The sequence below is a fragment of the Eubalaena glacialis genome, chromosome 8, assembly GCF_028564815.1.
Source record: "Eubalaena glacialis isolate mEubGla1 chromosome 8, mEubGla1.1.hap2.+ XY, whole genome shotgun sequence".
Classification (NCBI taxonomy): domain Eukaryota; kingdom Metazoa; phylum Chordata; class Mammalia; order Artiodactyla; family Balaenidae; genus Eubalaena; species Eubalaena glacialis.
Genome location: NC_083723.1, coordinates 110,227,561 through 110,251,793, shown reverse-complemented (window position 1 = coordinate 110,251,793; position 24,233 = coordinate 110,227,561). Strand labels below are relative to the sequence as shown.

General features: G+C 49.2%; 1 protein-coding gene across 1 annotated transcript; it reads left to right on the top strand.

The window, feature by feature from the left end:
* The first annotated feature begins 736 nt into the window (after nucleotides 1-736).
* Nucleotides 737-17,708, top strand: LOC133096471 (aldo-keto reductase family 1 member B1). Its single transcript, XM_061198065.1, has 10 exons — nucleotides 737-908; nucleotides 8,777-8,944; nucleotides 9,677-9,793; nucleotides 10,798-10,875; nucleotides 11,179-11,301; nucleotides 11,816-11,922; nucleotides 12,243-12,324; nucleotides 12,886-12,969; nucleotides 14,634-14,716; nucleotides 17,304-17,708. Exons 1-10 carry the CDS (start codon nucleotides 843-845, stop codon nucleotides 17,344-17,346), a joined length of 951 nt encoding a protein of 316 aa, XP_061054048.1. The 5' UTR covers nucleotides 737-842; the 3' UTR covers nucleotides 17,347-17,708.
* Nucleotides 17,709-24,233: the final 6,525 nt, after the last annotated feature.

The window sequence follows — 24,233 nt, the reverse complement described above, 5'->3', positions numbered from 1 at the left end:
TTCTTTTGTGGGTTTCTGCCTTATTCATTTAGAGAGTTTCGCTAAGTTACCATGTATGAAATGTGCTGCTTTGATAGAGTCATACTTACCAAAGACTGAATGTCCTCTCTGTGTTCTGGATTAAGCTCATCAGGGATTTCTAACCTCAAGAGATGCTGGCTTTTGGAGGAAGGCTTGCTGAACCACACTCAGTGTGTACAGACACAGTTCACATCTAGGGTGGAGTGTGAAGTTAGCCCTAGGAGGCTACATACAGGATGGACAAACCCTAATCTCCAGATGACGTTTTGCAGCAAGATTGCAAGCCACTTCTCTGGCGTGCACCTTTCTAAGAGCAAAGTGTGCTAAACTACAGCAGCAGTCTGTGTGTTCCTACACATTAAAGACCCGGCTTTGGTCAAATTCCCAAAGAGCACGATACTGGTCTTGAACAATAGACAAATGTATCCATATGCGCTCTTTTAAAATATGAAACAAAAACCCCTTCCCAGGCTACCTATTTACGGGAAGTCTGTTACTTTTGCTAAAACATTCGCGTTTCCACGCTCCACAGCAGTTGCTTGAGCCAGCTGCGCCGCGTGGGGCATGGGCGAACCACCGGCTAGAAAAGAATCCGGTCCCGCTAGGACCTAGCAGGAGGAGCTTCCCCGCGGAGCCACCCCACCCCGGGCTAACCGAGGCGCTGCATCCTGATTGGCCGGCGGGCCAATCAGAAGCCGCCTTTGCGTAGCCGGGCGCCTATCGTACCCGCCGCTTCTGCGGGCCTCACCGGCTATATAAAGGACCGCGCTACAGCTTGCGCTGCATGGTCTTCTGGTCGGGGTCAGCGGAGCTCAGCAGTCATGGCCAACCACCTCGTGCTCTACACCGGCGCAAAGATGCCCATCCTGGGGCTGGGCACCTGGAAGGTAGGTGCCCTGAGGAGCGCAGTCCGGGGCTCGCTTCAGGCTCGGCGCGGCCTGGACCGGGGAGAGACCTACAGTGACCCTGAGCGACCCCGCCGCGGACGCCCCGCCTGGGAGGAGTCATGCTCGGGCTGGCCGGGCCGCCGGCGGGATGGGGCCTGCAGCGCGGGAACCTGGACGCCGAGGCGGGCAGGGCGCTGGCCTGCGGTTTCGGCCCAGGGGCCTTGCGTGGGGGGCTTGAGAACGCCTCACGGGCGGCCGACCCCGTAACCCCTGGTGCTTGGGACCCGCGGGCCGCACTTTGAATCCGACCCTAACTGGAAAGTCACTAACGGGGCGCCGAACGAAGGGGGCTTCCCGTGTCCCCGCCGCTGTGGCCCCGAGGATGGAGGTCGGGGGCGGCGCCTGAGAGATGGAGGGGAAAGAGCCTTGGGCTCCGGCGTCCCTCGCTCAACGGCACCTCTTAACGCCCGCTCCTTTGTCTTTCTTCGAAATAGTTTGTCCTTAATCGTTTTCGGTTTTGCTCCCTCAGGAATAAGCGTCCCAAGGTAAGCTCGGAGCCTGCAGGTGATTCAATTAGGCGGCACGAGTTTGCCCAGGACCCGTCTATTTACATGTCCCCAGACGCGAGCTGGGCGGAGAATCTGGGCCGGGAGGTTCCCGCCCGTGCAAAACTGCGAGCTGCCATCAGTAGTTAAACTGTCTTCGGAAACCTCGGTACCACTGAAATCTCTTCACAGAGTCCCCAAGAAGCGGTTAGGAGTCAAAAGGGTAGTCTGAGTATCTGAAAATTAGGGAGCGCAGAGGGGTGGTATTATGGGCGCCGAGGGAAAACCCAATAATTTTAAGCCGCTTGTAAGTTAGCTTCGGGTATTGTATATTACATTGCACAGCTGTGACCTGGGTTTTCCTTGGAAATTTGAATATAGGATTGGGTATTGGTTATTTACACACAGACAAGGAAAAGAAAAGACTGCATGGATTGAGGGCGCTGTGAAATGGTTTGAAATAGAGCAGCGGATGGTGCTTACCTCAACCCGAAAACCTGCAGTTGAAAATTTGTAAATATAAGGGTGAATACAGGGTCGTAGAGTTGTCTCACACAGAAAGTGTTTCTTGGCCAAAGTGATCAGAGTATATGTGACTTGCGTTTCCTTCCAAAAGCCCAGTGGTGGCTCTAAGGGTGTAATTGAATTATGACCATTGTACCAAGTTAAATTGCATCTGTCGCAGGTTATTCTCTTGGAATGGATGTGAACAGACACTTTCTTGGCAATGGCAAATTACAGTTTTTACGATGGTGAACCACCCAGACATACACATGTAACTGGAACAAAAGTTCCACAAACCAATACTTAAACCTTACTGGGTGGGATGCATTCCAATATTTTTATTCTAAACTCGTGGTTTCAGAAATTATGGTCCTGACCTTAAGTTCATCATTTCAGAATCACTAGGCTGGGGTAAATAAGGAGTAAAAGTTGATAAAAGCGGGTTTTAAATCATTTGCTTGAGCATTTAACACTCCCTCCACCAACCCCAAAGCTGTATATTTAGTTAAGATAGCTCTATAAAATCTGTACATTTAGATCATTCATTCCAGCAGACTAAGTTCTTTGAGGGCAACGGTAGCGTCTACCTTGGTCACAACTATTTACAGCATTGCTCAAGGTGCCTGGTAAATTGTAGGTACCCTAAAGATATGTGTTCAATTAATACGAAGAAGTAAGATAACTAGATTTTGGGGGCGGCGAGGAGATGTACGGAATTGTGTAGAGGCGTGGTAGGGGAGGTGACAGTGAAATGGTATAAGTATGGGCTTGGAGTAGATTTCCCTTTTTTTTCCAAGTAAAAAAGGTATATGAATAGTGTTTTAATACCTTTCCCCTGTGTGTGTGTATATATTCCTTCACAGATGCTGGACAAAAATGGGGTTACCTAAATACCGTTTGCTTATCTTTGTGAGAACTGGGGGAGGCTCTGGGAGTGGGTGCAGCACCTCGTTCCTATGGATCTTCCATGTGACGGTGGCTGTGTTGTATGTCCTTCAGACTCCTGGCGGGGCTCTGGGAATCTCCAATCACTGTTCCTTTGAAGGTCCTCACACTCTCCGTTCTCTCTTTGGAGGTGAAGGTTTCAGGCCGATGGGAGAGCATCTCTGCTGCAGAGCCTATGTGGCTTAGAGGCAGTTTCCCTTGGCAAGCTTGACTTCCCCAATGGACAGTAAATAAGCCACGAGCATTGTATTGCCAGGAAGCAACTAAAACAGAGATTACTTCTGATGCTGACCAGTGTCCTGTTGCTGATAAATGTTTGGCCCTAGCTGAAAAATTGATAGTAAATGGCCGTTGTAACTCACCCACATACTCGAAACCTAGGAAGGGAGGTAGAGTTTTTCCATCTCTTTTCCATTATCTCTGTATCTGCCCACACCCAGGAGCCTTTGAGACATTTTCCCCTAATTTCTAGCGCCCCCCCCGCCAGTAAAGTTCAACATCACAGATAGACTGTACATCTGTCTGTGTCCAGTGGCTCTTTGGCGGGCCACAAACCATTTTATAAGCTAAGATTTTTTTTTGCCACCGATAAACCAATTTTTGCCTCTTTGAGGGTGATATCACTTCCTTTAAGAATAGGAGAAAATGCTGAGAAAGAATTCAAGGCAAGTTCATGATGGCCTGAGATCCCGGCCTGGGGGAGAGGGGAGAGGGCAGAGGTGCTGGCACTGGAGCTAAAACAGTAGCTTGTTTTTCTGTTCACCAGCCTCATCTCCCTGCAGGCCTACACCTGGAGCTCTTCAAGGTCAAAGATACTTAAATAAGTCCTGCCTGCCCAGGGCCATTCCTGGTCCATCCCTATCTCAACCAAGTGGAGACAGTGATGTCTTGGAATTCAGGACAGATTGATTCACATTGAGCGGGAGGGAGTTAATCTTGGTTTCATTAGTTGGTCTGTGTTTGTTGCCAAACCGAGTTATGAGCTTTGATGTAAAAACCCTAGCCAGAATTGACTGTTTTCCTGTGATAAGGCAATGAAAAAGATTCTTCAGCAGAATGCTCTTTATCATTGGAAATTGTGGTTTACATTATTAAACTGTAAAATAAATTCGGACATAGTTGAACATGATAAGCCAAGTGAGGTTGGCTTCTCTGCACCAAACAATGAAAAGCGTCTCTGTTGATGTGAAAAATTGCACATTGTTGCCATTCTCCGGGTTCTGCCAGATGCTTATGTTGTTGGAGTCGTGTGAGTGTGGCAGATTTTAAGCCTTGTTGATACAAAACTGCCAGATCCAGGTCTCCCAGTTGTGCAGAGTGGGAGCGTTGTGTGTAAGCCCAGGGCAGGCGAGCAGGCCCAGCTCACTCAGGTTTACCCCAAGTTGATTGGGACTGTATTGTCAACTGATTAAATTAGAGCAGGGGCTAAAACCCTTTTAGTCCCCAGAATATCTGCATTCAATATCAGAATACCTTTTTATTATTGAGGGGATGAGTTGGAAGCCAGAATGTTATTTGTGAATAGGAGTTAGGACAAGTCAAGGCTGGGACTGTTGCCTAATCCCCATTTCTTTGTATGCTCTTCCAACAGCTCAGGGGTTGGTAAACCGCAGGCCACAGCCTGTTTTTGTAAATAAAGTTTTATTAGAACACATCGCATTCCTTTACATATTGTTTATGAGTATTTTTGTGCTGCTCCAGCAGCAGAGTTGAGCGGTTATGACAGACCATTTGGCCCACAAGGCCTAAAATATTTTCTGTCTGGCCACTTTCAGAAAAAGTTTGGCAACTCCTCTTCCAGAAGATTCTAAGTAAATTAATTGGAACCTGGAATACATTTTGAGAAATTAGGTCACAGATGTCTGTTTAACATGCATCTAGTTAAAATGCTTTATATTTACAATGAAAAACAAAATTATATTGTGACATCACTAGTATTTAAACAAAACCAATAATAAGAAATAAGCTTAGTTTCTCCTAAATGCAGGTTGAGTTTCTCTGAAGAAAAGCTGGTTTAATCAGAAGAGGTTAAACAGTGTCTTTCAGTGACAGCTTTTCCGGAATATGTTAGTTTTCAAGGCCTTAGAGGTTGATGCCCTATTTCTTTATTAATCTAAGTTCACATCAAAAGTTATGGTTACCTGTTTCTTGCTCCAGGGTTACCATTGGCACACTGTTCTCATACTTCTTACCCAGGATGGTTTTTCTTCCCCAAAGTGAAGTTTCCTTTGTTCCCTACCCACCTCCTTCATTACAAAGGCGATACCTGCTAACTAGAGAAAATTTCAAAAAAAAAAACGCCAGAAAAGACACAGTCCTCTCCTCCCAGAAATCCCCGTGTTAAAACTGCAGAGGATTCAATCTCTGAGACACTTTATTTTTACCAGTGACATTGTTTTATAACCTTTCTCCTTTGGATCTGCGGTGTTTTTGTTGTTGTGTTTTGTTTTTGAGTTGCAGAGGGACTAGAGGGAGGGATATTATCTTAAAGTAAATAACATGGGCTACAAGCAAAGTGGAAGATGATTCGGTTTTTAAAGGGTGCGAGAGAGAGAGAGAGAAAGAGACAGAGAGAGAGAGAGAGAGAGACAGAGAGAGAGAGAGAGAGAGAGACCGACAGTAGTTTTTCCGAGTTGGGACTACCTGGCCTGGGAGTGTTATATGAAAAGGAAATAGGCCCAGTTTGTGAAGCTGATGGGGGCCTCAGGGGCAGAGACTTGTCACCACTGTCACTTGGTGCCATCAGCGCAGAACATCAACAAGTTGCTGCCCAAGCTAGAGCTTTGGAGCTGTAAGGTCTGAGGGGGATGGGAATAGGTGCATGTGGCCAAGTCACAGGGCAGATTAGTGGCAGAAATGAATTTCAAACATGATTTTGTCGGTAGGATTTGTATTACTGTATTTGTATTATTATTATTTTTAAATAAATTTAAAGGATTTGTATAATTTGGTTATTTATAACTTGGGTGTTTCCTCTACTGGTTTTCTGCAGATTTCCTATTAGATGTATGGAAACAGATCTTTACGATTTATTTTCTTTTCAAAGTCTCAGTCTGGACCCCTGCCTTCCGTGGGCAGTTTTCAGTGTGGACATGGGATGGGGAGATGGTGTAATTGTATGTTAGCATTCCCAAGTTTATTGAGTCATTTTTTACCATATCGTAAAGTGATGAGAGAAGTTAGTTTAGTCTCTTTGTGGGAAGGGCTCTTGATTGAGATAGTATTGAACATAGTTTGTGGATTCTGGTATATTTTCATCTCAGAGGATGATTTTCCAAGCCCAGGAGACTTGTCCTCTCCCTGACCAGTGTCTCACAGCCTCTTGGGGTCCACCCCAGAGTACACAGACCTCTCAGCAGAGACTGGCTCTCAGGCCCTCGTGCCAGGGTTTGAATCCTGACATCTTACTGCACCATCATGGCCAGTTTCGTAACCTCTCTGCACCTTAGTTCCCTTATCCACAGAGATAACCATATCTACCAGGGTCGTGGTGAAGGTTCAATTCAATAATTGATCCATGACAAATGGCAGCTGTTGTTATTTTCAGTTTGAGCCATTGTGGGCTAAACACTGCACGGGGCAGGTTCCATTTTGTGACATATCTGCCCTGGCACAAGCCTCCTAGCAACCGGCATGCCTGTCCCAGAGCCGGGCCTGGCCCGCCCAGCCCAGGTGAGAGCCATTGGTTCCCGGCTGCACACAGAGCCGGTGGCCGCAGGCAGCCTTAATCCCCACTGCTGCAAAGGCTTCTCTGAAAAGGGGAGGCCGGCATGTAGCACCCGTTAGCAAGTCTTTTTATGAATTGCCACAGCTTGTACAAATTTAATTTGTAAGATACGTGACAGTCCTCGCTTCTGCTTTGCTTTCCCCTTTGAAAGCAGTTTGGGCTTAGCTTCTCAGCACGTGCTTCTCTAGCTAATCAGCCCTCTGTCCAGGGAAGGGTCAGGGAGCTGTAGCTTCTTCGTGACCTCTTGAAGGTCATTTCTGTCCTTGGCTTCTCTATAAAAACATCACAAGAATGTGTTTTTAAGTTTTTTTGTCAATTGTTCAGCAGCCTTGATTATCCTACTCTGCACTCTTCTGGTTCCAAGGAACTGAATAACCAATTTAATCTTAACCAGGAAAAAAATGTGTCCGGGTGGGGATTCATTGACTTACAAAATGATGTCAGGTGTACTAGATTCAAGGCTATAAAAGACGTGCCCAGGAGCCGTCTCTCACCAACCCTCATCTGTCCCTCAACCCCACTTTCCTCTAGCAGCTCCTGGCTCACATGTTTCCAGCACCAGGACCCCAGCAGAAGGAAATCTTGTCTTGGTAGCATCAGCTGAAGTCCAAAGATTGATTCTCATGATGGGCCTGGCTGGGGTCATGTCTCTGGCCCTGTGCCAGTCGCTGTGGCAGATGCAATGTGTGGCTGGGCTGGGCCTGGGAAAGGTTCCAGCCCCTCTGTTGGGGGCTGTGAGGTGCTGGGCTGGCACAGTACAGGACCGCAGAGAAATCCAGTCAGGGCGCCGTCAAGCCTGAAGAGAGTTGACGCGCGCCGGCAGCCAGTTCCCCGGCTGGGTCTCCTTAGCTGTTTTCTTTCCTGGGAAGGGGTGTGCTCTGCTCTCATCAGCAGCTGTGCCCAGGACGCCACAAGGAGGCCGTGGTACTTACTCCCTTCTGGTTATGCCGAGGTTTCCCTGCTCTGTTCCTTTAACCGAGAAGGGTGGGGGGAAGGCTGCAGGTGCAGCTCCTTGGGTCCTCCCGGGAACTAGGAGGTTGCCAGATTGTCTGAAGATGTTTTCTGATCTCATACCTGAGGTCAGCATCGCCCATCCACGCCCCCTACTCCCTCCGTGGTGGCCAGCGAGCTAGGCGAGGGTCCCCTGCTCCTCTGCCCTCGCCTGTTCACAACAGCTGATGTCACAACAGCAGATGTCTGCAGCTGCTCATGGCCCTGGGGCGTTTTCCTGGTCATTCTTTTCTACCCCAGCTCTCCAGAGGAATGCGCTCTGTGCACGCAGCAGTCTGATGCGCACACGTTTGCTTTCCACCTCTCCGGTCGGAGCAGGAGCATCGCGGAGATGAGTGTCTGTGCGGCCAGTCTGGGTGCTGAGGGCGCTCCCCACGCCTGTCCTGCTCACTCACACGCGCAGATGGTCCGGGCAGGGGCGCCGTTCAGTCTTTTTGCCGCTCTGACCACAAACCATATGGTGGTCTTCCACGGCTCCCATTTCCCCCTCCTGTCAATTCATTTCTGTCCCCTAATACCTCTGAGGGCCCATCTCCCACCTCCACCTCTTAAAGCAGATTCTTACACAGTGAGATTGGAGCACAGGCCTTTGAATCTGCACCAGTAATGTTCCTGACTTTGATACACTCAAAACTGCTTGAAAACAAGTGACGGCTAATACCAGAATCCATGCGTGGAAAGAGAAAATAAATCATAGGCATTCACTCACGGAACTCGGGAACCAAACGGGAATTGGAGTGACTATTTACAGCGCTTTTGAAATATTTTGAGCAGTTTGAAGGAAACGGTATCCCTTATTGTCTTGGGAACCTAATAGATTCAGAGAGTGGGGGATTTTTTATACTGTCAACGGGTTCTGAAGAAACAAGGAAGCGACAGGCTTTGGCCCATCTAGTTAAGGTGATCTGTGCTGCTAGTAAGTGGTTGTCAGATTTTCCTAAAATGAAGCAACATTGCATCTCACCTCGGGATGTTCAGACACTGACCGTGGCCTGCCTTTGCTGGCCGTAAAAGAAACGGGAGCCCCTGAGGAGCCGTGGGTTCCTGCCACCCTTGCTTCTGGGTTGTGTGCAAACTGTGTGTTTTGTTTCATTTTTGGTTTTATCCCCGTGCCTTCCATTTCCTGTTTCTTTCAGTCCCCTCCGGGCAAAGTGACGGAGGCTGTGAAGGTAGCGATTGACCTTGGGTACCGTCACATTGACTGTGCCCACGTGTACCAGAACGAGAACGAGGTGGGGTTGGCCATCCAGGAGAAGCTCCAGGAGCAGGTGGTGAAACGTGAGGACCTCTTCATCGTCAGCAAGGTACCCCGCTCTGCAGGGGAGCCTGAGGGAGGGCTCTTGTCCACATTCATCCAGGGGCAGCATTAGCTTCGGGGCCACGGCCACGCTCTGGGGCCTCCTGATACAGCTACGGTTATCACCCGGCAGGCAGTTCTTCCAGGGGAAGTGTGTTGACTCAAGGCCACGAGGGCTCTAAGGCTTGCCCGTCTGTGGTCGCCTGTCTGTTGGATGGTCATTCCGCCCGGACCCATTGGTTGGAGCCCCTTGCTGATGGGGCCAAAGCTGTGGGTTGGCGCCCCCTTTCCAGGGAGTTATCTTTGAGGACGGTACTTGGTTCCCATCTGCAGACTGATCTCCGCCGCTGGCCTCTGTCCTTTATCCAGAGGCTGGTGGTGCCCAAAGGGCACCAGGTGGGAGGGTGAGGCTGGCTCCACGAAGACCAGCCTGTGGGAGGGTAGGCCAGAGAGCTCATGTTTAGAGCCTGGGGCTGGCTTGCTGATCTGTCCATTCTACTTGGTGCCTTCAGTTTGGTCCTTGTGAAAGGTTTCCTTATCTGATCATCCTCCCTTCCTTTGGAAAAGTTAGGATCCACGTGTGAAATGGAATCTCCCTCCCCACTGTTTATAGCGTCACAGTGAAGTGGGTGGGTTGTGGGGAGAGGAAAGCAAGTCCTCTGTCCCCGAGCTGTCTGGCTCCCGGCCAGGAAAGCGCTTCCGGCACGCAGGGTAAGACATGTTCTCTCGCTGGCTTCAGCTGTGGTGCACGTTCCATGAGAAGGACCTGGTGAAAGGCGCCTGCCAGAAGACGCTCAGCGACCTGAAGCTGGACTACCTGGACCTCTACCTTATTCACTGGCCCACTGGCTTCAAGGTAGGTACCCGGGGCTCAGGTGTAGCCTTTGGCATCACCCTCTCCTGTTAGCAGGTCGTGAGCAGGTGGGCAGTCTGTGTGTGTCCTTGGTGCTCTGCTCAAGGTATGGTCCCTGGACCAGCCGCAATGGCGTCACCTGGGAGCTTGTTAGAACCCAGTCTCGGGCCCCATCCAGGCGCTCTGAATCTGAACCTCAGGGGACTCACCTGCACGTTTCAGAGTTTGAAGAGTGCTGCTCTGTTATGTGGTGATCGTATAACTTGAAACTTCGTGACAGTGAACATGGCTCAGGTGACACTCCTGCCCATGGCCATAAGATGTCATCGGTGACCGCCCTTCCGCCCTGCCTCAGGCACCTACACACATACCCATTCATACCCTGTACATGTTTGCGTGTGTCTCTACATTCCACACACGCCCCATCCTGCGGAAGCTTGATAAACCTCGGCAGCCTGCCTCTTCACAGAAAACTCTATAGAGTTATTATGTCCTTTGCCTCCTCTCTAGCCACGGGGCTCAGTTTTCTGCTTTGTCAGCCAGCTGGAAAGCATGCAGGTTTTACCCTATAACTCTATTTTATTGCCCTGTGGTATATCGGGGCCTTACTTTCATCCTTTGTTTTTCACAGTAAGCTGGCAGGGCTCGATGAGGTGGTGGTTTTGTAGGCTTGGATCCAGCCAGGACATGGGCCCTGTGAATCCTGGTCCTGAGCCCTCCCTGCCCATCCACACACTGCCATCCACGGCAGGGTTCATCTCACTGACCGAGAATTGTCCATCTCTGGTCAGCACCAACCCATTTGATAGAAAAAGGGTCTGGGGGCTTCAGGAGTTGTCTGCCGTTTCTTTTTCACACTGACACGGATTTGCTCTCGATTATCCTCTAAAAACGTAGCCAGCCATTGTAGCTTTGAATAATTGTTTTAGAACTTTGCTTTCAAAGATGCAACCCCCCCAGCAGATCTATGCAGGTCTGTTATTGATTGTTTTTGATTGTTACCACAGCCTGGGAAGGACTTCTTCCCATTGGATGGGGATGGCAACGTGGTTCCCAGTGACAACGATTTTGTGGACACCTGGACGGTAAGGCAGCCCCTGGCTTGGCCTCCCCTTCCTCGCCAGCTCCCCAGTCTTCTTGCGAGGGGCCAGGTGTGAATACTTTGCCCTTTCTTTTGCTGTAATTGTTCTTCTCTTACTGTTTTTTGTTCTTCCTGTCTCATTAAAGCCGACCTGGCTTTTGTCTTGGTGCCTCCTGTCTCCCCAAAGATCTGATTTGCTGTCACCGAATAGGGCAGGGCCTGTTAAGGTGGTGGGTGCGAGAGGTGCTTCTGCCCCTTGTCCTTTGGGGCACATGTCAGCAACAAGCAGACCCTCTTTGGTCTCTAGGCCATGGAAGAGCTGGTGGACGAAGGGCTGGTGAAAGCTATTGGAGTCTCCAACTTCAACCGTCTCCAGGTGGAGAAGATCTTAAACAAACCTGGCTTAAAATATAAGCCGGCGGTTAACCAGGTAACATCCGGCAGGGAAGCTGGTGTGCGTGGGAGGCTGTTTTGTTACTGTGTGATCCTAGCAGTTACTTTCTGCCCGTGTCACCTGGGGAGCAGCCAGGAGGCAGGTCCCTGGACGCTGGCAGAGTCCTGATTTATGGCTCAGAAAGATAGTGACACATCTGGGAGTGAAACTTGCAGGAGAGAAAGGGTTTGAGCCTGCCTTGTGAAGACTTGGGGTCTTGAGATGAGCTGTGTGCAGACACTGAGATCCTCAGACCTGTCGCAGTTGATAAATGGCCAAAGCCAGAAAAACCCTCAGGGCCCATGGCAACAATAACAAGATTATTATCCTTAATGTCAAGGACAGTTGCTGGGAAACAGAGACAGTTGTTACAGCTTATCTAGGAGTTGGGACATTGGTTACATACAACTTTATGTCTGGGGAGGGAAGGGCTTAGCGTGGGGAGACTTCCCGTGTGTCCCATGGCCCGTGCCCACAGTGGCGCCATCAGCCCTCCTGTTTGCATCTGCAGGTCGAGTGCCACCCGTACCTCACTCAGGAGAAGTTAATCCAGTACTGCCAGTCCAAAGGCATTGTAGTGACTGCCTACAGTCCCCTTGGCTCTCCCGACAGGCCCTGGTGAGTTTCCATGGGATTGTGTTCTCTTGTCAGCTAGTGACGGTTAGAAGTGGCTACAGAGAAGAATCCAGCATCAAGGAAAATGCTTCTGGGGCTGATGGGCAGACCTCCCCAGGAGCCTCCTGTTGGGTTCCTGGTTGGTGTTTCCAGTAGCAAGACGCCTACTCTTTTTCCAGCGGGTTGGGAGTTTGTAACTGAGCTCTGAATCAGAAGACAGGCGGGCTGCCCTCCAAGGTCGATGAGGGTTAGGGTTCGGGTTGCCGGCTGCCTGGAGTGGTGGCGATGATGGTTGCTCATGTAGACCGTGTTTCTGTTTCCAGGGCCAAGCCCGAGGACCCTTCCCTACTGGAGGATCCTAGGATCAAAGCGATTGCAGACAAGCACAATAAAACCACAGCCCAGGTACAGCCATTTCCAGGTGCTCATGACTGTTCCCAGAACTTCCTGCATTCGTGGTGGTGGTTCCCATTAGCCAGGGGGGAGAGTGACCGAGCCCTGTCAAGCGCTCCCTGGACGTGTGGCTCGGGTCCTGGAGTGTGTGGTGGAAAGGGACTTAGAAGACTGCGTGTGGTCTGGGGATAATCGGACCTGCCCTTCTACCTCCGAGCGCTGGCACGAGGGTCAGCACTCACCACTGTTTGGGAACACCCGTCTCTATACTCATAGAAGGCCACTCGTGATCAGCTGAGCGCTCCCAAATGGTAGAGTGAGTTCCCAGACAGGGAGTAATGTACCCGGCAGATGCAGAAGCACGTGGCGGGGAGGCTGAGGGCGGGGCTCGGGGGTCAGATCCTGAGCGCCTCCCCTCCCCCTTGCTGGGCATGACCCCATCACCTCTGAGCCTCGGCTTCCTCGCTGTGAAGTTCTGGGGTTTCTTTCTCCAGGTGACGGGTGTGTAAGATTAGGTGAGATGAGAGTGTAGAGCTGCTGGTATACGGACGCGCTCGGTCCCTCTGTTCACAGGTTCTGATCCGGTTCCCCATGCAGAGGAACTTGATCGTGATCCCCAAGTCTGTGACGCCTGAACGCATAGCTGAGAACTTCCAGGTAAGGTCCTGGCTGGTCGGCCCAGGGTCTCCTCGGTGAAGGAGGGGCCAGCTCTTCACAGGGCCTCTGGGCTGTCGTGTGTGGGCCCCCCCTCCCCCCGTCTCCTCTTGGAGTGGCAGGGAGCCCGCCGTGGACTCGGGACAGTGGTTCCTCTGGGAGGCGGTGCTGCGCCCGGTAGGCCCTGGGCCTCGGGCCCCTGTCTGCATGCACACACCTGTGCTGAGGCTCCTCAGGGAACTCGTCATTTGCCAAGAAATGTTGCTCTTGAGTGATGCTGCCTGGGTTTGCATCAGGGCTCCGTTAGTTACTGTGCCTCAGTTTCCCCATCTGTAAAATAGTACCTATTTCAAGAGTTGTCATGAAGATTAAAAAAGCTGCACCGAAGGGCTTCACACAATGCTTGATACCTTCATAAGCACTTAGCAAACACTGCTGTGCTGATAAGTCCGTGGCCTGCAGAGACCTTACAGGGCACCAGTGAGGTGTTCTCTGCGAGCACCTGCCAGAGCAGAGCAGACCTCCTGGCACCTCCTGCCTGCCTGCCTCTCATACCAGTGTTGGGGGCTGGGCTGGGAGAAGAGCTCTCCAGGAGGGTCCCTGCGCCCGTGAGCCTCTGCTGTCACTGAGCAGAGCAGCTCCGCCAGGACCCCCTCTGTCTTCACCTGAGCCCTGGTTCCCAGCAGCTCTTGTTTCCATAGCAAGCAGCTGATTTTTGCCTGCTCCACTGGCCAGGCTGTGGCTGTAACACGTGCTGCTGGTCCCTGGGGCCTGGGGAGGGTGAAGGAGATAAAGTGGTAAAATAGTGACCACGAGAAGCACATATCCTGCTAGAGATGGATGTTTTGTTTCATATTTTATTTTTTCAAGGTGTTAGAAAAGAAACATTATAAAATGACTGATCTCTAGTGCTAACATAATTATTTTGCATCTTACTGTGTAGTCTTTGCACATTTTTGCACAGTTGTGATCACAGAGTATGCAGCAGGCTTTCTTTCCGCACATTCCGCGATTATCCAAGCTGAGGGCCCTCCTCTGGTCCTGGGGTAGGCAAAGTTCTCCACCTGATACGCCTTTCTCGTCTTCTCTGTCAAGACCTTATCTGGCTTCTTAGGCCCATCTCAAATAGCATCTCCTTTGACCACATCCTTCAGCTCCCCAGCTGGAATTCCTTCCTGATTCCTCTGGATTCCCTGCGTGCTTTGTGGAGCATCTTTCCTGCAGTGTGCAGCTAATTACTCCCTGTAGCCTAGCTGTTGAATTACCTCGTCCTTTGCTTCATTGTAAACTGAGGCAAAGACACTTCTTACCCATCACTGTGTTCCGCCTGGTGCTTATCACAGTGGAAGTGCTCGGCAGAGGTTTTGAAATGAATGGAAGAAATAAATGGAAGAAAAAGTATCATTTTGTTCGGAGGTTCTGGAAGGGAAGGTCTGTTTTCATTGTTCACATAGTACCCAGACAAAACATGTGCGTCCTCTGAATAGTCATGTAAGAAACTTTCTCTGAGTTTAGTCTACCTTCCTGCCCCTCCGCACTCCAGGCAGCATCTCATCAGCGATCCTGCCTGGAGCTGCTTGTATGCTTTCCTGTTCTGTGTTTGATAGCTATTTACAGAGCTTATTGGAGGGTTGGTTTTTTTTTTTTCTTTTTCTTTTTCTTTTTAGGTCTTTGACTTTGAACTGAGCAGTGCGGATATGACCACCTTACTCAGCTACAACAGGAACTGGAGGGTCTGTGCCTTGGTGAGGTGAGTCCCGGGAGAGCCCCAGGAGGGTATCAGGTGCTGCAGATGAAAGAATAACTCCTGGAGGCCTTACTGTCCAAGTCCTGCTATTGCAGCGGCTCTGACTTGTGCATGTTACCTTGCCTGTTAACTTGCCTTCTCCTCCGTGTACAGCAGGAAACATTTACACTGTGTCAGCTGAGCCGCACTCAGCCCCCGGGAAATGCAGGGAGCTCTGCCCTAGATGTCTTCTCCTCCCGTTCCCATGCACTGTTGGCCTAACCTGCAGTAACCACATATATTGACTTTTAAATTTCAAAATTTAGTGGCACATCTGAAACCAGATGATCCCAGGTGGCTCGTGCCCCACCTTCTTGGAAAAATTTGCGTGCGACTCTTTATCTCTGATGACTAATGAAAGGGTTTTAGTCGGAAGACCATGGTGCTTGGGGCTTGTGTTCATCCCAGCTCTGACAGCGATTAAACCATGTGACTGAGAGAATCACTCGGCCCCTCCAGCTGTATATGTGCTGGTTCCTTGTATTCCCTCTGACTTGTAGTTTGGAATCTGAGGGAGATGACAAGGAAGGTTGTTTTTTCTCTTTTCGTTTTTGCACCACTGCATTAACTCCGTAAAGTTTAAAACTCGTTTTCTGCTTTCAGGAAGAATCTCCCCACTTCACAGTGGAGACTGAGAACTCCTCTCTCGTGATTTTTATCGTCCGACTTCTCTGTTTCTTCTCTTCTTCTCACGTAGTTACTCTTCTAAGCAAAATTCGAGCATTCCCTAAGGCCGGCTCGGGCGCTAGCTCTCTGCTTCCAGCCTCTGCTCTCTCTCCAGGTCTGGGTTGGCACCGCTGGTGGCTTCCCACCGGCCCGGCAGGTGTCCGCCAGGCGTGCGTCGTGGCCGGTAACTCTCTCCTGAGCTTCGGGCGAGCACGTGCCTGTGAGTGTGTTGCTGCCACGCCGTGGCCTCAGATCTGGAATAGGCCACAAGCAGAGTTTACCACTGGCCCTTTCTGATGTCCCTGTTTGTGTTAATGGTGCTTACCCTTTAGACATTAAAATCATTTTTGATCTAGTGGGCAAGGGAGAGAGAAGAGAGAAGTGAATCAGTCGCCAAGTTACATCTGTTCTGCTTTGAGAATCACTGATCGTTCATTCAGTTTCCTTTTCCCTTCCCGCTGCTGACGCAGCGTATTGAAGGGCAGACAAACCACAGGGGTTTTCTGTTCGGCCCCTTTATGCGTAGACTCCTTCTACTGTCTAGTGCTATTCTAGAAACAGCTGTCTGATTATCCTGCGGCCACTGATGTTTAATGGGTTAGGATTGGAGCGGGGAGGGAGCGGCTGGCTGCAACATCCCCAGGTCACCTAGGAAGCTTTTTCTAACCATGTGTACACATACATACGTACATACACGTTGCCCCAGTTTGGCGTCTGTTGCTATACTGAGCCCCTGTGGCTAATGGCAGTGTTACATTTCTCAGGTTTCATAGGATGCCAAAAAAAAGAAAAAGCCATGGAGAACTTTTGAATTGCCTAAATATTTGAGTAAGAGTTGTATGCCCCAAGCAGGGTTCACCCTGGGCCTTTCACACTCTGCCCAGCCAGACTTTCCAACACTATTGCCATTACATTCCCAACACAGGCCATTGGCCCTGCAGATGGGACCGTGAACCTTGGCCAACACATACGCCTGCATCAGTCCACCCCCAGCTCGACGTGCAGCCTGTCCCCTCTCCCTGTGCTTCCTGTAGCAAATCCTCACCTGCTCTCCTGGCCTCACTTCAGCTCCCACTGGTACCAGGAGGTTTGGGAGGTGACAGTGGCTTCTTGTTCCATGTGTTCGGAGCACTTGCTGTGTCACGTGTCCAGACTGTTAACATCTCTTATGTTATTATCACCCTCTTACTGTTTAAGGCAATAGGTGCTCTCTCTGGTCCTGCAACTAGACTGAGTTACCAGGCGGCAGGGATCGTGTCTTGCCACCCTGTACACCTTAGGCACAGTGCTGGACACACGGGGAGGGTGGTGTCCATCGCACAGGTGCTGATGGATGAGAGCCCCTGGCAGAGGACTGGAAGGTGGGCCACGACCCCAAGGGCAGACCCAGGATCTGCAGCCTCAGAAGAGGCTCGTGCCCTCTGAGGCCTCTATTTCTGCCTAAATGAGACACCATTTCTGACTTTTTTTTTTTTTTTTGAAGAAGTGTTTCTTTTTCCTTTTGCTTTTATTTATTTATTTATTTATTTATTATATTTATTTTTGGCTGCGTTGGGTCTTCGTTTCTGTGCGAGGGCTTTCTCCAGTTGCGGCGAGCAGGGGCCACTCTTCATCGTGGTGCGCGGGCCTCTCACTATCGCGGCCCCTCCCATTGCGGGGCACAGGTTCCAGACGCGCAGGCTCGGTAGTTGTGGCTCACGGACCTAGTTGCTCCGCGGCATGTGGGATCTTCCCAGACCAGGGCTCGAACCCGTGTCCCCTGCATTGGCAGGCAGATTCTCAACCACTGCGCCACCAGGGAAGCCCCATTTCTGACTTTTTGAAGTTTGTTATGGTCAAAATTTCTTCCTCAAAAAGCTAATGTTTTTCTGTTTTCTCCTGATAGCTGTGCCGCCCACAAGGATTATCCCTTTCACGAGGAGTTTTGAAGCTGTGGGCGCCTGCCCTTCCCCAGGTGACCTGCTTTTCCCCGCCTCACTTTTATTGTGTGTAGTATAGCTGGGCCTGTGTCCCTCAGCGGTGGGTCAGCGACTTACAGACGAACCAGCGAGGGCTCAGCCAGCTTGGTGTTGGGTCCGAAGAGCAGAATCAGTAGATTAGAAGTCTCTTCAGTTTTCTTTGCCCTTCTTCTTGTCCATCTGGGGAAAGCACAACCCGAATACCCTTTTCTAAATTGAATTTACAAAATCAAAATAGTGCCTCTAACAACTGCATTTTGATTGCTTGGAACTGTATTCCTTTCAGCTAGACTTTTCTTTGCCTCAAATAAAATGTGCTCTTACGAGTGTGATGCTGTTTATTTTGTTTTGGTTTGTTGAAACGATGTACCGCCTTCCCTGCCCCTCACCCTTCCTCCTGTTGATACCCATACAGCAGGCCACTCGGCTCTGCAACAGGAGGGAGGACTTGGTGTCGTTACTTTTAGGTGGGGACCCCTCACCTCGGTACTTCACCCATTTAGCTTTAGGGGTCTGGGTCTCATCCTGGCTGCACATCAGAGACACCTGGGTGGTTTTGAATGCTGGCGTGTCTGGTACTCATCCCTGGAAACTGATCTCATTTGTCCAGGCGTAACCGGGACATCAAGAGTTTGCAGGATCCCTGGGTGACTCTAATGTGTAGCCAAGGCTGAGAGCCTCAGCTCTACGGCCGAGCCAGAACACAAGTCCATTTGTTATTTCACAAATTACTTGGTTGTTCCTCCTACCTGTGAAGGCCAGAGTCCTATGGTTACTAAGCAGCACCACTCACAAGAAACTGCTTTCATGAAGCTCATTGTCTGGACCAGAGGGAAGAAAAGCATCAATAATTGGTATTAGCTTGGGCCACTCTAACAAAATATTGGGTTGGCCAAAAAGTTCGTTTGGGTTTTACATAAGATTTTACGGAAAAACCGGAATGAACTTTCTGGCCAACCCAATACTAGAGACTGGGTGGTTTAAACAACAGAAATGTATTTCTCAAGGCTCTGGAGGCCTGTAGTCCAAGATCAGGGTGCCAGCATGGTCCGGTTCTGCTGAGGGCCCTCTTTCTGGCTGGTAGACGGCCACCTTCTCGCTGTATCTTCAAGTGACAGAGATGGATGAATACTTTAAATAGGGTTACAAAAGTAAAGGCCTTTTATTACTTTTACAAATGCTGTTGCTTTTTAAAAAATTAATAATGTTTCCTTATCCAGAATTAACAAAGGCCAGGAAAGGAGGTCGGATAGACAAGTGTTGACTTCAAGTTTTACAAAGATAAGTTGCTTTGCTCCTGGCTTTGTTTATTGGATGATTATAGCCCCTATGGTTAGGTGACAACTGCTTTGCAGGTTATCCATGTGTCGGATGGATAGCGTTTAGTTGGGCAGCATTGGTTGCTGGGTCTCACCCAGGGATGCAGGAGAGCAGCCCAGCCCCTGAGCAGCTGGGGCAGAGCCAGGTGGGAGGCCCAGAGCACCAGGCACTGACCACTGCTCACTGCCTGGGCCCCTCGCTTTCTGGAACCTACTGGTCACTGTGGTACAGTCCCCCTTGCTGGATAGGCAGGTCCCACCTTATCCCAAGTCAAACTGCAAACCTCTTCAGTCACCCTCTAAATCACCAAGAGCAGACTATCATTTTATTAACAGCTGTGGCAAGTCCTCTGTGATCTAGTTCCCAAACGATTTCTCCAGGTAGTCAAGAGTTGGCTTAAGTGCACTTTGGAAAAACTTTGGGGTAATCACTAGTAAGAGATTTTAAATCAGATGCCTGCTTTCTAGATCCCTGCTTAAAATCTCTCAAAACAAGACCATTGAGAAGTCAGCCAGAAGCACAAACAAGATAAAGGGCCCTTTGCTAGCCCTCCTCCCTGCTTTCTAGAAGACCTCCGATTATATCTAAGAACTGTCCCTTGCCTGGGGTGAAGGAAGAGGAGGGGGATCAGAGCTGTCACAAAGGACTGGGGCTGCATTTTGAAGACAAGATAGAGGAGTATTTGCAGCATACGGCTGGAGCAGATAGACGCCAGAGGGTCTCCATGGGTAGAGATGCTGCATTCCCAGTGGAGAGCCCCTTTCCACCTTCCCTTTGGGGAACTAACCCCACCCCCATCCCCCCCTCCACTGTCCTGGGCAGGTTGCATCCCAGCCTCAGGACTCAGGTAAACTCCTGGTCACAAATGTACTGACCCTCCAGGGGCCAAGTTGGTGGGAGTTACAGAACACGGGTGTAGGTTCCTGCTTTGAGGAGCTCTGCTGGGGCCACGAAATACATTCATGGAACAGTTGGAATTTGACCAAAACAAAGTTCCAGCCAAAGAGTAGAATTGTTAAGATAATGAGACCGACTGAAAGATGGAACAAAATTTGATTGACTCTCATGGGCGATTAAGACCCGCACTTGAAAATCTGCTCTGAACAATAGTGGCACAGGTTGATTTCAGACAGCACAGGGTCTGATTTCACGTTTCTCAACGTGAAATTGTGTCCTGTGTGTTGACACAATTCCCAAATGAGCTGTCTCAGTGCAGTGTCTGTGGTGCTTGCTGACGGAGGGCCCCCTCGCTTACGGTGGAGCTGCCAGCAGAGCCCTGGGGGGACCACCACCAGGAAGAGCACCGCCTGTGTTGGGCTCAGCCCGGGAAGGCTTCCTAGGGGGACTGTCTTTGGAGGTTCAGGCTCTTGGGGTCCAGCTCCAGGTCACACTTAGTCTTTCTGACCCTTGAAGGCATGTTCTAGCTGTACTGCCAGAAAGACATTGGGCTCAGGAACCTGAAGGGAAGCTTCCCTTCCTTCCCTCCCCAGAGTTTGGCTTCTCAGGTCTTCCTCCAGCCCAACTCCCAGCTAAGCCCAAGGGAGCACCAGTGTCTGTTTTCCTTGCCCTTGTGTCCGCAGTGCCTAGAACCGTGCCTGGGCACACAGTGGGCGCTTGGTAATGGCAGTTGCATGTACGAGTGAGTTGATGAATGAAGAGCTTATCTTAAACGACTAACTATGAAAACCTCCTAGTGTGAAATCAGTGTACTTCAGACCCAAAGAGGGGCTGCTCAGTTCTGACTAGTGGCCTAAAATACGTGAGATGGTAACAAAAAATTGTATAAGTATAGAGGGACTGAATCTTCCTTGCAGCTCTGCTCTTCCTAATCCATGACTCTGGCGAATCGTTTAACCTACGTCTGTTTCCCCAATCTACAAATGCTTCCCTCCTAGCGGTCATAAGGATTAAATGAGGTCATGAATGTGAAACCCATCTCCCAGGCTTTGCACACAGCCCTCGATACATGCTAGTCATCATTGTTGATGTTGTTAATAGCGTCATTATTATTATAACAAAATGTGGGCAACAGAAGCAAACCCACTGTCCCCCCCCCAGTTTGTAGATGGTGCCCCAGGGGGTGGAGCTGTGTCCAGTGTGGGGCTCTCTCCTCTGCAGGACCAGCTCTTTCTCCACTGCCTGGACTCTGTCTAGCCTCATGCACAGGAAGGGCAACTCCTGATTCATTTATCTGTGTGCAGCACAGTGTGAATTTTTGTTTCCAACCTCAGGGATTGTGCTTCCTGGCAAGACGAGTGAGCCCTGAAGAAAATGCTGCCCATGTGTTTGTAAGAAGTTTTTTTTTTCATACTGTTAGATGGAATCATAGGGTGTTAGAGATCGTCTAATCCAGTGTGTCCTAGTCCAGTGTTTTCAAACATATTTTTGGCAGTAGACTCCTTTCTTTAAAATAAATCCTCTGTGAATTCTCAATATATACACTAGATGATGGCAGAGCTGCTGTGGTTTAAGTCGGGGAGGAGGCTGGGACCCAAATCAGTTATTACCCCCATACACAGCCCCCAGCCGTGAGGGCCCTGGAACACAACTTCAAAGCCTTGGCATCCAACCCTTTGTTTTTCTTTTGTTTGTGTGTGTGTGTGTGTGTGTGTGTGTGTTTTAACAGTTATAACACTTATTTCACACAGTTACTGGAGTCCAGGAATTCCGGAGCCGCTTTCCTGGGTAGTTTTGGATGGGGGAGTCTCTCAGTAAATGTGACGGTTGGGACTCATCATGCTAAGGCTCGGCTAAGGCTGGAGGATCTGATTCCAAGATGATGCACTCCGTCACTGGCAAGTCAGTACTGGGTATTGGCAGGAGGCCTCAGCTCCTCCCAACAAGTACCTTCCATAAAGCTGCTGGAATGTTCATGACATGGTGGCTGACTCTCCCTGAGTGAGTGATCCTGACTCTCCCTGAGTGAGTGATCCAAGAGTGCACAAAGTGGAAGCCATGATGTCTTCATTATCTAACCTCAGAAGTCAGACACCGTCATTTCCACCAAAGATCAACCCCATTCACTGGGACACCATGGAGGCTGGCTACCACAAATTGCAAACCTAGAACTCCATATTGTTTAGAAAGCATTTCAGAAATAACTACAAATGTGCAAATGATATTTCAAAAGAATATACGTTCAGATTGGCATGCCTAGCCAAGCAACACTTTGGTTTTACAACAAAAAAAACTCTGAGGATCAGAGAAGTGAAGCGACCAGCCAAAGCTCACAGAGCAATTTTTTAAATTTTATTGAAATGTAGTTGATTTACAGTGTTTTATTAGTTTCAGCTATACATCCTAAAAGAGATGAAATCACTATCTCAAAGAGATATCAATGATTGAGTGGATGAATGGATAAAGAAAAGAAAAAAAAATGTGTGTATATATATACACACACTAAAGGTCCTTGACTATGCTTAATGATTAAACTATTATTATTTGGTCTCCTTTGACTGTTTTCCTTTGTTTCTGCATTTTCTCACTTCTCTGATTAAACTTATTCTTTGGCTAAAGTTTTTTCACGGACAAAAGTCAGGCTGAGGACATGGGGTGGGCCAGGACCATAGGGTCCTGCTCCGTTTCAGTTCCATCTTCTCTTTCTGTGATCTGTCCACTAAATCGCACTGAAACTAATTTTTATGACTATTTCTGTTGCTATCTTAACTCTACACACAGAAAATCTAGCGTGCCGAACTGCAGTTATTGAGCAAAAGAAGTCAGATTCTTTAAACAGAATTATCTTTTAAAAATCAATGTTCTCTCCTACCGTCTTTAATTTTCTATGCTGGGTAGATAACATAGCCATTCACTAGTGATAAGCAAACTATGCAAGAGTTGCAGGCCAGGAAGTGAGAGGTGGTCAGACAAGAAACAGCAGATTTTGGAAGAGAATTCTAGGGGTATATGTATTAAAGCTGGGACCCTGGAAGGGAGAGTTAGCCTGAGGCCCCAGGCTAACAGAAGCCAGACATGTTTTTGTGGAACTGGAGCACAGGGTCACCAGAGACCAGAGAAGGGGGCACTGACCACAGGGGACAGGTCCCCCGGGCTCAGCATGGCAGGCAGGGCATGGAGGCCCAGCACGGGAGAAGGGGGAGGAAGAGCAGAGGGGCTATAAACTCACTCCTGCTGCACGGTTTCACGTGGGTCTGCAGCAGAGGCTCCGGGCCTGGACCTGGGCGCTAAGGAGAATTATGTGGCCTTCCCTCCCAGTCACCATGAGTCAGCAGTTTTGGACAAGAATGTCGGCTCTGGTAGGGCTCTCAGAGGTCATGTGGTCACAGCCTTCATTGTACAGAAGGGACCAAGTGACTCAGTCAACACGAGCCAGCCAATTAGTAGGACAGCCAGGATTAGAACTTCTATCTTTGGTTGTTTATCCAGTGTTCTTCTTCTATAGCTCACCTACACTGGTGTCCATCCTCTTAGTCTGGACACATCATTTTGGAAACCCCAAACCCTCAATCGGTGGCATAATCTGGACTAGAGACCAGACTGGCTTGTCAGCCTGTGGGAAGCCAAGGGGTTCAAACTGTGTTTGAAGGAAGCCTGGATTTGTGCACCAGGGCTGAGGTCGGGAAGGGGTGCCTAGGTCTCCTCTCTCCCTCCCGCCTCAACTGGAGCAAATTCCTTTTCATCTGCTTTGTTTGTTGGAATTATAAGATTTCGTTTGCAGAAAAGTGTTCTGATCCTTAGGAAAAAGGGTCAGAAAGATTACAATCATTCCATGGAGAACCAGATTGTATCTATTGGGGCTCTCTCTGCTCATTTCCCAAATTTTAGTACCTTTCAATAAAAATTCTTGGAGACCAGTCACACGTTCAGCTCTGTGGCATGTGCTAAGGGGCACAGAGAGGGAGATCACGCCATCCTCAAGGCACAGATCTACAAATGATTCCTGGGCTAGTCACTTGGAGAAGGGAAGCATTTTTTAAAAATTGTTATTTTTATTGAACTACAGTTGATTTACAATGTTTCAGGTGTACAGCAAAGTGATTCAGTTATATATATTCTTTTTCAGATTCTTTTCCATTAGAGGTTATTACAAGAGATTGAATATGGTTCCCTGCACTGTACAGTAGGTCCTTTTTGTTTGTCTATTTTATATAGAGTAGTGTGTATCTGTTAATCCCAAATTCCTAATTTATTCCCCCTTCCTTTTCCCTTTGGTAACCATAAGTTTGTTTTCTATGTTTGGGGAAGCATTTTCGAATGATACTTCTGCTTGCCTATTTCTCGCACCGTGTTCCTACCATCATCCTATTTAATTGCATCCCATTTCTTTGATGTCCTGGAGAAAGGTTGCAAAGGGATAAGGAGATAAGATCTTGGCATCTACAACTTGCTGACTTTCTGTCACTATAATAGGGATGATTGCTTTCCATGCGTGCACAGGAGCTCTATTTCAAAAGGTTTCCAGATGATTTTCTGTACAGGGTAACATAAGGCAATAACTTCATCGCGGTAGGATAAGGAAGGACAGAACAGGATGTCCTAGGTTGATGTTCCTAAATTGGGCACCCCTTGTGTAAGCC

Excerpts from the sequence above, each read along its gene's own strand:
- LOC133096471 (XM_061198065.1), top strand. The coding sequence starts at position 843 with ATGGCCAACCACCTCGTGCTCTACACCGGCGCAAAGATGCCCATCCTG. Across the intron at positions 8,945-9,676 it reads ACCTCTTCATCGTCAGCAAG|CTGTGGTGCACGTTCCATGA; the intron begins GTACCCCGCTCT and ends CGCTGGCTTCAG. Across the intron at positions 12,325-12,885 it reads ACAATAAAACCACAGCCCAG|GTTCTGATCCGGTTCCCCAT; the intron begins GTACAGCCATTT and ends CTCTGTTCACAG.